General features: G+C 32.3%; 1 protein-coding gene across 2 annotated transcripts in view; it reads left to right on the top strand.

Annotated features, from left to right (window-relative positions):
- Positions 1 to 3,817: 3,817 nt before the first annotated feature.
- Positions 3,818 to 16,269, top strand: part of LOC144844692 (uncharacterized) — a 276,862-nt gene continuing 264,410 nt past the window's right edge. For both annotated transcript variants that reach the window (XR_013612459.1, XM_078701721.1), the window contains exons 1-3: positions 3,818 to 3,959; positions 7,773 to 7,863; positions 14,788 to 15,015. Coding sequence is in view for 1 of the 2 variants with exons in the window: in XM_078701721.1 (XP_078557847.1) it covers positions 7,788 to 7,863; positions 14,788 to 15,015 (304 nt within the window). In the remaining variant the exon portion in view is untranslated. The remainder of the gene's footprint in view (positions 3,960 to 7,772; positions 7,864 to 14,787; positions 15,016 to 16,269) is intronic.

A 16,269-nucleotide genomic window follows, 5' to 3' on the forward strand; every position in this document is an offset into this window, starting at 1 on the left:
TTTTTGACACGTCGTACCAACGTTGGTTAAAAGTTGTAAACACTTGTCCAAATTCTAACGTTGTCGCAACGTTGGCAATTTGACATTGTATTACAAATTTTTAAGTCGGCAAATTTCCGTTGATTTAACGTCGCTATTAGTTGTTGGCTCAACGTTATCAAATGTCGACGCTGCCTAGTCATTTTCTTACGTTGCGCCGACATCGACTAATAGTTGTAACAGTTGTGTAGGAATTCTAACGTTGACCCGACGTTGGAATTTTAACACAAAATAGGTGCATGTCTAACGTCATACATGTTGATCCAACCTCAGTCCAACGTCGAACAATCGTGGGCACGTTGCGCCAACGTTGGCTAAAAGTTGTCAAAACTCAAACGTTGTCGAAACGTTGGAAATACATACAATTTTCTAAGTCAGCAAATTCCTGTTGATTTAACGTCGCTGTAGTCGTTGTTTCGACGTTAGCAAATGTCGACGCAATAATAGTCATATTTTCACGTTGCGCCGACGTCGGCTAATAGTTTTAACAATTGCGTAGGAAATCTAAAGTCAGCCCACCGTTTGGATTTTTACAAAAAACAAGTGCTGTCTAATGTCATCTACTTGACATGTTCAAACGTCGTCGCAACGTTGGCAATTTGACAAATTTCCATTGATTTAACGTCTCCATAGTCGTTGGATCAACGTTAGCAAATCGACCGTACGCACTATAGTCATTTTTTCACGTTGCGCCGACATCGGCTAACAATGTGTATAATTCTAACGTCGACCCAACGTTTGAAGTTTGAAAAAAAAATAGGTGCATGTCTACATCATCTGCAAGTTGTTGATCCAACGTCATCCAAACGTCAAACATATTATAATTGGCTGATAGTTACACATTCGGTTGGATTCCATACGTCATCCCAACTCTTGGACATCGACTCAAATAGAAGCATCGTGTAGTTGGAGTTAACATTTGTAATTAAGGACTCTTCAGTGAGATGTACTCAGGTATACCATATAACTAAAACCAGGGAACCAGAATACAGAGAGCCCTCCTCTGATAAAAACTATTAATTATATTGTTTTAGCCACTACGAGTGACATTAATTACTCTAATGGGAGAACCTAGGTCACATTCCATTCACTTAACTGTACTTTGCCTAACGACGGAAGTCTCCATTTGAATTTTGAATTGGTAACTGCTATCATCTTGCTCTTCAGTTAATGTTGCTTGTTATTATTTTGCTGGTAAGATTTTCTATTTTTAAACTTTAGGTTAGTTTAAAATGTTTTCGTTGATTACAAATCGTACAATTGATATATATGCAAGTTTTTACATCACCGTTTTGCCATTGAGTGAACCGGTACTGTTGGCCTATATATTCATCTCCTCTTGTAATACCTCTGAGTGATCGTTCAAATCGCGCATAACACTACCACTTCTTTATAGTTTTGATGTTTAAATACGTTACTTAAAATATAGCTATTACCTTGAATATCAAAATATTCGTAAAATAAAATAAATACGTATTGATTAATGTATACCTCTTGTCATTATTAGAGTATTGTAATATGTATTCATTTCTATGTTATAGTTATATGATAGGATCTTAATACTGCTAAATATAATCCCATATTATTTTTATTAATCGCCATTTGATATTGCATGCCTGTCTGTAGTTTTATGAAGCTAAGATGTAGCCTACTACACTGACAATTTAAGCAAAATATAATTTATCCCTCTTTTAATTGGAACACAGCATTTTTAGCATCATCATATCATAAACACATTTCTATCATATCGTTAATAATTTTTTTACAGAAATATACCAGTATAAGACCGGATGACGTGGCAACAATTTATACCGCAAATGGTCCAATCGTCACTCTGCTTTACAGTCGTAGAACAATGTATCTTATGTGCGATGTGATATGTACTTTTTAAATTTGATAAGGACACTAATGTTGAATTAGAATGAGAAACACAACTAGAACTATTTGAAGTTCGAATTATGTACAGTGTTGCAAATTGTAATTGTAACATAAAAAGAAGTAGGCCTACTTAAGGTAGATCTTAATAAGAAACAAACATTTGTGTTTATATAGGTATATACAGTACATTAATAACCTTAGAATTCTTTATTACATTTTCAATCTAGAACTGTAGGATAACCATTTAGGCCTATGCTGTCTTTCATGAAAATATTTTCACAATGAATCAGATGACGTCAGTTTTAGTAAGAGCAATAATATCGTGATAATAATGTTATTGTTCTTATTGACCACAATACAAAGACATAAATGGCATAAATAGTTATCCCATATAGTCCATGGGCTGGAGGGGGTTACCGTGCACCCCCCCCCCCCCCCCCCACAGTTAAACTTCTTTGGTATCATTTTCTTCCCACGGACATATAGAGTGAAAAAATCGATGTTAACAAGAAAAATATAGGGATGCATTGTATGTACTTGCGTCATTTGTAATGATCATCAGTGTTTTATCTTCAAATATTTTTTGGGGTAGGGGGTAACATTTATCCTAATAACCCAAGAATCCAACATCTAATTAGTATTATCTTAGTAACATTGTGTAGCATACATCTTTTAAAATCTTTTAAAATTTAAATAAAATTAATCGGAAGATTATTAAGGTCAGTAGAGGTCAAAAGGTCATTGACCTTTTGCAAAATGTAAATTTTTCCCAAAATATAGATAAATTTCAATATCGTATCTACAATTTTCAATATTTTTTATCTTAATTGTGTTTTACTTGTGCTTACTGACATATTGAATAAGAAAATATATGTTAACAAGATAAAAATTGCAGTTCATTATATACAAATTGTTATTTTTTATTGTTAAAAATTGCAATAAAAATACATTTTTTGGGGTAGGGGGTAACAATAATAGCAATAACCCAAGAGTCAAACATCTAATTAGTATGATCTTGGTGTCGTTGTGTAGCATTCATGTTTTTTAATCATATAAAATTTGAATAAAATTAATCGAACCATTTTTAAGGTCAGTAGAGTTCAAAAGGTCACTGACCTTTTGCAAAATTGCAAATATTTGCCATAATGAGATACATTTCAATATCAAATCTCCAATTTTCAATATTTTTTATTTTAATTGTGTTTTACTTGTGTTTAAGAGATGAATATCGTTTTTTAAGCTTCACTGTCTCTTCTTTAAGAATATAAATAAAAAAATAAAATAAAAAACCAGTAAAGAGTGATTTCTCTCTCCCCTGATATAACTAATGGATATAACTGATCTGAACATAAAAAAGACATTTCCTTCAGAATTCCTTCTTTTTTCCAACATATTTATAAAAACCACATGAAAGGAATTTCTGAATGTTCGAATTCAAAATAAAGAAGGATCGCCATCAACACGTTTGCAATCATATCATATTTCTTATCCATATTTCACATGTATATTTGGATTATTTTTATTAGTAAAACAAATATTTGTTATATTAGGCCACCACATAAACTAATTAAGAGTGAACTTATATCAATTAATATAACCATGTATGCCCAACATATACTCTTTCATAAAACATGATCGAGTCATAACGATCAACCACAAATAAAATGCGTTTGGGAGATCTGAGTGAGAGTGGGTGAGAGAAGAGGTGGAGAAACCAGAGACTCACCAGGATGATAGGCTAGGCCTGTGAAATATGCAATTGATCGTGGATGATAAACTTGCTTCAACTCAAAATAACATAATTTCTTTTACGAACTGCGCATGTACAGGATACAAAATTAAAAAAAAAACAACTTTCTATTTGCTGCGTGAGCTTGGTCATTTGATTATATGTGTTTGACTGTTAAATAAGTTGTAAACTACACTGCAATCAAGATTTTCAAATATATATAATCCTGTATTTATATTTTGGAAAGTTTAAGTCTAAAAGCTTACCGCAAAGACGGGGGACATAGAAGTAGGGATTCAAGTTAGATTGTGTGGTAAGTTTTTAAAATGTTTTTTTAACTTGTTTTTCGAGTTTTCTTTACGTATTATTAATATTATAAAATAGCAAAAGTATAGATATTTTAATAACATTTAAATTTAAAAGAAGACACTCAGATTGTTGCTATGTACCAGTAAATATATGTAATCTTTATGTTAACTTTATTTAAAGATGTAATATTACAATACTTATACTAAATTCATATAAAAGGAAACATCATCTAATGTTACCATCTATGTAATACATATTATTTACTTCAACACAAGAGTGTTACATTATTTTTAATTGTATTGCACCTTTTGTCTTCATGTTGTCTGTAATGTTTCAGCACCATGGGTGACAGGAAAACGAGTGTTGCTCTTAATGGTCACCCATATCAACAATTGTTAAAATTGTTCTTATTTTGAAATCGTGAAAAAATACTGATACTGGACACAATCTAACAAGGTGTTAACAGCTGTTCTATAGAGGTTTATTTACGTATAATAATGACACGGAAAAGTGTGAACAACTAAACACCTTTAGGAAATGTCAATGTTGTTTTTGTTTTTATTTTTTTTTAATGAATTAGGCTAATAACCATGACCATTGTCGATTCATGACGTTCGAGACCTGTAAAATTATGTTGGAAAATATAAATATGGTATTATTTGGGTTTTTTCTTAGAAAAAATGTGGACGAAATAGAACTGCTACTTTTAAATTGATTTCTTCTTAAATGTAATGTTTCTTTAAACAATCTTGTTTTTCAAATTTTATGTTACCAATCACTATAAAGATATATTACCCTCAGTGTACACAGTGTTTAATATGCTCGATTTTTAAATATTTTTTGGGGGAAAATGTGTACGACAATTCTTTGCTTTTTCAGTTACTTAATTCTTCTTTAAAATGTTTTCTTTAAATACAGTACTTTCTTTAAAAAATATGTGCTTATAACAATATAATCATTCTGTTACTAATACGTTATAAGAGGAAGCCCGTGCGCACTCAGTATTGATTTGTTGGATGTATGAATTATTAGAATAAACCAGTCATAGCGGATGAATAAGTAAAAATAAATTGCGGCCTTTTAACAATTCGACCAGTTATGAAAAAGAAGTGAAAGCAATCTCATGTCCATATTTAGTTGCGCAAACTGCGTGGGTCAGTTGGCGCTGAACGCCACGCAGACACGATTTCCATTCCGTTCGTGTCGACAGCCCACCGTAAATGGTCCAATATGGTTTTTTGTTTGTTTCTGCTGATCTGTTAGGACAACTGTCGACAGATACACATCTATATTAATTTATAAGTCTCTCTTCTATGTCGTCATCATTCGAATTCATAATTTATTAAAAGGAAATCGACTTATACAGGTCAACGATTGACAGTTGATGATGAGTTTTCCAAAATCTATGTTTCCACAGAAAGCCTATAGTCTCATTCTATTAAAAAAGAAAGAATAATAATATTTAAAATCCACAAAAGATAAATAACAAATTAGATATAGATACAAAATGATTATAGGCCTAATTTTAAATAATACAAAATATTAAATGGAATTATAATTCCTCCAGTGTGAATACATTAGGCTAACTTTAAACCAATAAAAACAATTATACCTACTAAATGCCTTATTTAAATCTATTAAAATATGTTTTATAAAATTAAGTGACGTTAACGCGAAGAAGATACAATGGCTAACTACAAACCAACCGCATAATAATGAATGACAACACTAAAGCAAAACAGACGTTTTGGAATTTATCCAGAGAGATCTTCTATTTAAACTGGAACTATACTGCTTGTCTGATTTGACAATTATTTAGACTTGACAATGTCTGTCGTTAAACCTAAAATGCATTATTACACTATGAGTAACGCTTTCATTGAACCGTATTGTTGTTGCTGTAAAGAACACAATATTTATAGAAATGTTAAATTTAAAGAAATGTATATTCTTCAGTACATTTTGTTCTTTTAGAGAGAGGAGGAGAGAGAACAAAAAGAACACATACGATTATGTTCTAAAAAATACCTACTTATACCATGAACCTATAAATGCTTATACAGGTTTTTAGAAAAATAGTATGCGACCTAACTAAAATTATCTTGCTTTTTAGTCGCGACTCTATAGTTCACTATGTCGGTCGTTCTGTCGGTCTGTCGGTCTGTCTGTCGGTCCGGTATCACTATGCATAGCACGCGACTTAATGGCTGTTGGCCTTGTTTTTTTATGGATTTCTTATTACTTCAAGTTAAAGTTTATTGTTTCACACAATACAATATACAGAATATACAGAACATAAATTAATAAATACTAGAGGGTGAGCTCGCTTCGCTCGCTCCCCCTCTAGGAAGTGTAGACGATGGTTCTCGGAATGATAATGTTCTTCTTTTACGTTTTCTGTCGGTTACCATTATTGAAAATGCTTGACATTCGTAAAACTAAACTATTCTGTTTCACAGTGTCTTAGATGATTAATAACATTTTAAAGTATAGTCTTTATTATTTGGTAGGGCCCTTATAGGGCGGAGGTGGGGAGGCGGAGTTCATTTGAGTGAAGGGCTTATTCGAGGGATATATGTTAAATTTTTTAGTTTTAATAATATGGTAACATTTATAATCAAATGAAATCCTCTATCTAATAGATATAAAAAGTGGTAAAAAAGAATAACAAATGCTTGGTAAATTGTAGATAATAGTGCGATGAATTCTACTACAAATAGTATAATTGTGTTATTATAAATGTGGATGGGATGGACGTTTATTAGATAGTTGGGTTGGGGGGGGGGGGGGGATTATTATTCAAAGTGATGTTTTATTGGAGAGGCGTTTATTCAAATAAATATTATCCTAATAAGTGATAATACATTATTTAATTTAAACATCTTTTGAAACTAACTGCCGTGACAGAGTGGGCCGTTTCGGCCCAAGAAAGAAGACATTACGGCTTGCAACATGGGCAGACATCTCGGTCCTAACAGGACACAGATAGCCTACAGTTATTCCTGCCAGCTTACTTAATAAAACTCAGCTATCGGGATTTCACTCGATTAATGTCTTATCATCAAATCTCCCTATGTAATTTTATAATACTATTCCCCACAATATATTCCGATTCTTTATGGCGTATATTTAATTTGATCTTTATTAATTTGCAGTATAATTTTTATTTTTTAACTACTGTACCTTTCACACGCGCGGTCCGTTCCTAAAATAAACAAAAAACTAAAATGGCTATGACTAATGGCCAACTTAAGCTCCAGTCCTTCTATAGTATCTGTTTTTTTCTTCCGTCTTCCAAAGGGACACTGTATTGATTGATGGAAAGTGCCTGTTTCCAGTCACCTTTAGGGTCAAATCTATTATTTTAACTGCTCCCTTGTGTATAAAAGAGAGAAAATAGTTGAAACCATGTTGCTGCAAGGTGAACTTATCATAAACCCGGAAATTACTTGACCGCCAAGAATTGAAATTGAGTAGAAAATCTACTGTTGAAATCATAAATGTTGTTAAAAAACTCTTTATGATATCTTGCTAAGATAGAAATATGGAAAAATAGCGTCGAACTGCACATTAATGTTATCAAATCTACGTTTTGCGTACATCTGAGATAGATAAGGTAGGTATCCAAGGCGGAGATTTGTACCGAAGTTTTTGCATTGTGCTCGCCTATGTCAGAATTAACCATAATTTATATATAGATAATTGTGTGAGGAGGACGCATTAAGCCAAGGCTTGTTCAGATTTTTTCAAATGAATAATCCAAAAATATGACATTTCGTATGCTTGTGTCTTTATTTATATTTTCTTTTTTTTTTAGAGTACGACGATTACGATGGCGTACGATAGTTGGTTACTATCAGTATTTTTAGGAATCTTGGTTGTTGGACTGGGTTCTGTAAATGGCCAAGGTAATTTTTGAACACAATTTTGGATAAATAAAGACAAATTTTCTACTATGTGATTTTCTTCTGTCTATATGCAAAGCTTGGTAAATTTTAAAACATTTTCGATTGATGTCTATTAGTTTACGATATAAAGGTCTAAAGTCATTAAAAAGATGCTAAAATCGGCCCACACTCCTAAAAGCTGTCTTAACATTCACAAAATTGATTTCTGGTCTCGTTTATAAATACTACACATTTAAACTTCTACAGTTTACGATTATTGCACTTTAATTCCGCCAACTCGTGTGACTCATTCGCATGGGAAAACAAGGAGCGACCCAAGTCGCTCTGCACGTAGTCTCGGAAGGGTTCATTCTGGTGTATGGTTTACCAAATCCGACATGGCAACAGAATATGAAGCAAATGCATTTTGATATATTTTGTACTGTTTATTTATAATTATAGAAGGAAATCGGAGACTAGGGTCAGGAGTTAGTATAGTGTATTATAAAATACAGAACAAGCAGACATACAAAATATAATAAACCAAGAGGCCCTTATCACCCCCACCCATAAGGAATATCGTATTTTAAATATTTAATCTAATAAATAGACACTTTTATATAACGATACTGATATGTTTATTTTCGTTATTATAAAGAATAACTTATATTTATATCCTGCAAAGTGAAACTCAACGATTGCATTTACAGAAGAGTGGGAAACTAGATAAACCGTAGGGAACATGACTATTCATTTTCTATCAACGATGCGTTAATTCAAACAAAAACTAACGTCAGTCAATATTCTTTGAAATTGAAATGAACGATTCACTAACGCTATATTGTCATGGTAATGTTACTATTTACAAAGCTTGGAATAAATTTGAACAAAATTCGGGAATAATTATTATAATCAGCATTGATATTACTATCTATAGTCCTAGATATCATTATTATTATAACGGTCAAAATCTTCTATCACCTCTTCCAATGACGTACCACCACTATATGGCCTCGTCCCCATCTATTTGTATCTGTTATTTTTATACAGAATTACAGTATATCATCAAAACAGAAATAAACAGTCCATCAAAATGTGAATAGTATATACATAGGATCACGTAGGATAAATTATAGAATTTACATTCATACATGTTCATCAAGAAGAACATAATCAAGTATTAACAATGATCAACTTATTTATCACAATCGATACTGTATTATCCTCTAAAAATAAACAAAGTTTTATCTTTAAGATAGGTCTTATATAAAATGGTGATTATATAATAGGTGGCCATCATTCTTGGTGTAAATCGAATTATCTAACTTAAACTAATGCTGGTAATTGATATGTGTAGCCTAGTATAAAAAGGAGAAAGGGTGTTTTTGACAAATGCACGTCTAAGTAACGTATTATGGAGGAGAAAAAGTTTAATTGATTTAGGCAGAGGAAATACACCACAAATTGATATAAGTAACATAAGCCCAATTAGTTACAAGTAGGTCATGCTTTGACATTTTTAACACCTCCACTGCTGATCTCGAAGCTATAAGAAACACAATGCTGAGTCTAAGACCTACTAGTAGAAGCAATGGCTTGTCAGTTACAGCCAATTAAAATGAATAAAAAACGGTGTCAGCCTTCCATAGTTATGCTATTATCATGTACATTAATATAATTCATCCTGTAAGTATACGTTGTAGCCTAATATATAAAACATTCAACCTGTAGGCCTATACCATTTATTTAAATAGCGTTTCAGAAAAATTATACAGATGAAAAAGTAACGCAGTTGAATTGTATGGATTTATTGCCATTAGGCCTATAGTTTCATATACATATCATTCCGAAGATACTATTAAATATTATACCCAATACAATGAATTTCAAATTTAAAAAAAATGCCATAGTTATTTGTCATTCTTGAAACATTTAGTATAACATTATATTTCTAAGGACATCAGTATTGAAGGATATTTACATTATAATGTAGGTCCACTTACGACAGACGTTTATGTTGACTCATGGTTATGTGATTCCTAAAAGCATAATGTCGTCATCTTCTCAAGAAATACCCAGACAAAGTAATTGATTTTTCCTCCAAAGGCATTACCTTTTCACGTTCCACTGGGAAATTAATTGTGAATGAAATCTCTTGGGAAATAAAGTTCCAGCGCAGTAGAATATCATTATTTTGCAAGTTAAAAATCAAATATTATCACGCATTGAAAATTGTCAACTCGAGGTCTAACACATCATTTTCAATCTCAATAGTAGCTTCGTCCGATAAAATAGTTACAGCTGTTATTGTCACCCAAAACATCACAATTTCGTAAAAAAAAACAAAATGATGTTCTAACTTATAAAAAAAATCACCATAAAGCTTGTACTTCGGCTGCATTAGTCGTTCTCAACACAGTGAGTATTGTTATATGGTTAGGCCAAAACAAATATTATTACCACCGACTTACAAACACTTTAAAAACATTTGGGACTACTCAGTATATAAAGAACACGAACCATTTAAAAGCGACTGCTTGGAGTACCTGAGCTCAATGCTTCTCGGTTTTTAGCAATTAATCCACATAACGCCCTCTGTAAATATTGCAAGCATTATTATTAATATTTACCTCTATTTTTTGTTAGGCCTATTGTAAGTATTTGTAAATAAACCAACTTACTTGAAGTTTCCAGAAAGTTGAAACACTGCGTGAAATAAGCCATGTTATACAATGATATCCGATTTCCAGTGCTATATCTTCACTTACTACAATATTCCAGTATCATAGGAATATTTGGTATTACAGTATCTCATTTGTATCACTTATAGATTAAGAAGTTATGGTATATACTCCCCTTCAGTTTATAGCCTCTCTCACCCGAACACAAACAAGATAGACACAGTTATAAGTACCATTTTAATCACGTCTTTTATTGCCATATTTTTAGTTATACATTTTAATTAATATCTTAAATATTCCTATGCATGTATTTTTAATTTAGTAATTTGAACATTGTAAGAATCTTTGTGTAACATACAAATGAAAGAAAATATTTAATTGTCACAAATGTACATATATAATATATTCATAACAGAGAATTGAAATAAAAGTAACACAAGACAAAAAATGATGGTATACATATGGTACTAGGTAGGAGGTAGGAGATACATGTGAAACCCTATTAATTATTAAATACGAACAATCTATTTTACATTTGGAATATTCCATCATTTTTTTTACATATGTTTTACGATTTCTTTTCACCATTAGAATTCTAATTTTTGTAAAACGGCACTCAATTAATATACGTACTTCAGTTACGATGATCCTTCAAATAAATATTATTTTTAAATCCTGGTAACCTTAAGTCATCAAGTAGAAATAAAAGAAAGATGTCTTGGTTTGTAAAGATAATATATTGATAAAATGGATAGAATAATTATTAGTATATACACAGATTCCTCTCATATCGTTTCAAATTAATTAATACATTTTCAGTATATCACCGGGCCTGTGGTGTTATATATAAAAGTAGATCAGGCTTCGTGAATAAAATACTGAAAGATGAGGCCGTATCTATTTGATCTCTGGTGCGCATGCGTACAATAGAGGAACTAGTGCTGTTCCGCCGTACCACGCCAAGAGTGTTTTAGTCGCTATCCAATCAAGTTTGAACAACACTATGAAAGCCCCAGTAGTCGGGTTAGGACATCTGCAAAATGCAATCAAGCAAAAGTTTCGGGTTCGAATCTCGGTTGTTTCTCACAGATTCCTCATCTTTATTTATATATAAAGGCAAAGGCAATAATGACAATGCTGTGGGTGTCAGTGGCTGGATCTCCATAGAGGTATCCATGGGATCTCAATGGAGATACAAAATAAAATAAGCAAAAATCTAAATCAAAACGGTAAAGTAAAAGAGCCAGAAAAATTAACAGAGCTTTCGAGCAACACTAGCCTTTCATCATTGCATATATAAATCATTTAAATACACTAAGTTGATTAAATTGATATATCTTCCTCAGGCGTATTTTTTTTTTGCCAAACCTGCACGATCATAACCCGTTTTCTACCCTTCCGCGATGAGTCATCACTTTCTCGTCGTCCATGAGTGTTGATATTCTGGCAAGCTTCCACGGAAGATTGGCGTATTTTAAAATTCATAATAAACATCTGCTTTTCCTGCAAACAATTTGCATGCTTCATTACAAAATATTCCTCAAATATTTTGTTTTGATTTTAATTTTAATTTAATAATTCGTTTAGAAGGAGAGGTGGGACGATGCATGTTTCTTTCGTTTTGAATTACCCATTGAATGAAATATCATAATCCAATCAGGTAAGGATCTGAAGGCATTGAAATTATTAATGCATTAACAAGATCCGTAAGTTTGCACTTCGGCTGCATTCTACAAGGTCTCAAAAGAATGAATAGTGTTGTATGGCTATTACTACTGTACCACGGTCCCTGATGCTATTGTACAAATTTGAAAGTTTGTTTAAGATTAGTAGGAATTAACAAGATAAGTCGTTTAGATAAGATTGAACAGAGAAACAATTACAGTACACAAGAATGAAACTAGATTCGTTAAAGCTCTATCTACACTATGACCATCAAACTTTATGTGACAACAAATATTGTGTATTAATCAAAGGAATATCTTATTTCATTTTATTATGTATTATTACTGATGCTTCATATCTCACTGTACATTGTACTTATTATTTTGTTTACCCATGTTAAGAGCCAACTGATACAGGATTACTTCTACTTCTTTTTATGCTCTGTATTATATATATGGCATTTAATGAAATAAATGTTTGTCGAATTTGAATTTGAATTTAGTGTGATAGAGTAGACAGCTTAAAACGCTTGACAGAATGGTGGATGTCTTCATCACGCCTTAGTGCCCGTGAAAGCATACTTTATTCAACCTAACACCTAGCCATCGACGTAAGCGTAATGTATGGACGCCAGGCTAGTGATCTTCAGACTCCTTTTTAAAAATTGTCAATGTACTTAGTATAGCCTAAAGTACAAATTATGTCAGAGTAGGGCAAACATCTGACCAATTACTCAAACGCCTGACGCAAAAGCTACTCTACAGTAGTAATTACAAAATTCAACCTAAGCTTATGAAGCACAATAGTATTATTATTTTAATCATTAAACAATTGTTTACTTCAGCCAACATATTAGTAATTGTACTTGGTTTTCTATAACATTCTACATAAGCGTGGTTATAAATCAACTGAAATATGATATGATATCGAATTGTTGATGTGTAAAACCAATGCAATCCCCAAACTACGGTATTCCTACTCGTACCAACATAATTGTAGTTCAACCTTTTGCTAAAAATGAAATCCTGTAAAATAGACAGAAATTCATATGAATTCCGCCTGGAATTTGCAGTCTTGAGACGTCTGCTATCGTTGTCACCCGGATTTCCAAATTACATGTGGTGCGCAAATCTGTGACTCAAGAACACTTGTAGGCCTATGTACGATCAGTTGATAATACCACATTATAAAAAATGAATTAAATAAGAAATGCAGACATTTGTATTTGGGGAAACGATATCACAATTTCATTCAAATATAAGTCCTTATATACATACTATATTCAACTGCCGAAAAAAAAACGTTTGCCGTAATTGAACAAATCATCAATCAATTTTAAAAGTCAAAATCGTTTACAATCAATTGTGGTGTTTCAATCAAAAGAGATATCGTTCAATTTAATTTAATACATTTCTTCTTTTCTGATAATCAATGTGCTTTAATTCACGTAATCAGCTTTCTGTAAACAATTTGGGAATGTTGTCACCCGACGTTGTTGACTGATCGCGTTTGGAATTCGAGTTAAATTCCAAACGCCGTCAGTAGGCCTATAACTGTTCTCTACTCGGTTTCTAAAGTATGAAATAAAAAATAATGAATGTTTTGTATTCATTGAATTTCATTCGATGAAAAATTGAGTGCCATTTTCAACTCGACTTCGCCACGTTAAAAATAGAGAATTCCATTTTTCAACTCATGAACTCTCATCACCGTCCAACTCATAAACATACATTATTTGTATTTCACAACCGGTATGATTTCTGTTATTTCTATAAGTAGCTCTTGTTTACTACTATGTTGTGATTTAAATTAAAAAATAAAACCCAATGCTATCATAATTTAAACTTAATATATATTTTATACTTGCATTGTGTTTTGTGACAATCGACGAATAGGCTACTGTTAATGTAATTTACTATTTTAGGGTGATTTTACACTAATCCACACACCCCTTCTCCCTTTCCCAAAATAGGGACTTTCAGATTAAAGTGAACGTGTGCAAATGTTACATCCACATGGGTCGTAGCCGACTGTTGTCGACATATATACAGTATGAACGTTATAAGAGGGCATTTAAACGTTAAGTGAACGTATGACTAATGACTTGTATTCTCTCGCTCGTGGAGCTATTCTACCGTGGGCCGGTGGTAGTACACGGGCTTAGGCTATGGCTATGTGTTTAGTTTATAATAGCCTAAATCCTTAACGAAAATGGCGTCCTAGTGATAAGCCCATAACCTGTAGGCCTAGTATTAAACTCGGGCCTGGTTTCGGACAAGATACAAATCAAAGTATTCAGATGTCTATATTTGAAAGAAGTTATTATAATTAGACATAATAAATTAACAATACAATGTACAACATTTATTTAAGTTTGTTTTCAGACACATACACCCTCACATTATCAAATCAATGTCCTACAGTTAAAGGCTGAATGGTAATAATTCTATTAACGAATAAGCATGTACATTTTCAAAAACAAATAAAATGATACCGGGTAGGATTTTATTGTCATGAAAAATGTTTATAAAGATAAATATTTAGAAATGGATAATACATTATCATACTGTTTTGAATGTAATTTTCTTTTTTATTATAGATACAAGGTGTGGATTTTGTCCTAAACCAAAGTATTATGAGAAAGTGTGTGGTTCAGACGGGAAAACGTATCCTTCAAAATGCCTACTTTTTAAATTAGCATGTGAACTAGGAAATTCAGAACTTTATGTGCAATTTGCAGGGGAGTGTCAACTGTCAAACTGGGAAGATGAGCAACCCGCTACACCAGAACCAAGAGCACCAAATACAGCCAAGAAAGAGCTAAAACGTAAGCATTCAAAAGCCCGTAAGATGTTAATGTTTCTTTAACGATTACTCGCGTTACAAGCATCTTTCACTATAGAACTAGAACATTAATAAAAAGTATACAGGCACACCAAAAAAAGAAAAAGAAAAAGAATCAAGGACATGACAGACTTTCAATTACCATTTCATATTGGCAGTTTATTTCCGTGAAGTCACCATTTCAACCTTTTGCAATGTCTTGAAGAAGAATGTGAATTAGGAATGTACAATTGTCTAAATATGTTAATCTTTATAGTGCGCAGTTTCATAACGTACGCACAAAACGTAAGTAATTTAACCAATAAATAGCGACAGTTCGGCGGATGATCCGCCTCATGATTGGTGAAATTACTAGCGTTTCATGTCCTTGTGTTGAGTCCTAGAGGGAACTAAGGCCGTGTTTCCAAAATTAATTTTGCTTAACCAATAATGTGCGCATGATCAGTAATTACCAAATAACCAGAGACCCATTCACATCGCAACAATTTGTCCTTCAGGTCAAAGGTTAAAATTATCGCATTTATCCGATAGTTATCTGATTTGAATGATAATTATCGGTTACTTTTTCTCGATTGGAATCGGTTAAACCCCGTTTGCACAGGCAGTATATTGATTAATTATAGGTTAATTTGTATCGGTTAATTATCGATTAATATTCCACAGATAAACTGATTGAAATGCTGTATAGACAAGATACTCTTGCTATCAAATCTTTCAACAAATAGAAGGCGATTTGTTGGTGTTGTCTGAATGTAATCAAAATGATTTTCAACATTTACACTATTTATATGTATTTGTCTGAGTTTCCAAATCCATTGCCATCCTGCGAAATGCTGTGAAAGATAATAATAAATAACCACACACATTACTTATATTTTGCGACGATGTTTCCAAGTATAAATATAAATGTAATATACTATTATAACAATTACTGCCAAAGCTTTCTTCTGGTTGATAATGTGATAGTATGAATTTTTGACAAGTAAGACATAGGCCTTTCATTCTCAACCAATCATCAACTTATCAAATTATCTCCGCATAATAATAATCCATTCAATGTTTGATTTGCGGAGAAGCTAGCCTATCATGTCAAGAAGAAATTAGGGCCTACAGTATTTGATAAATGCGTATTTGATAAACTACTCATCATAGTTAATCTTTTCTTAACCATAGAACAAAAGACCAGAAAACGAATGCTGATTTTAAAAAAAGCTTTTATTAGAGAGGTTTCGCAATC

Source organism: Antedon bifida, chromosome 1 (genome assembly GCF_963402885.1).
Source record: "Antedon bifida chromosome 1, ecAntBifi1.1, whole genome shotgun sequence".
Taxonomy (NCBI): domain Eukaryota; kingdom Metazoa; phylum Echinodermata; class Crinoidea; order Comatulida; family Antedonidae; genus Antedon; species Antedon bifida.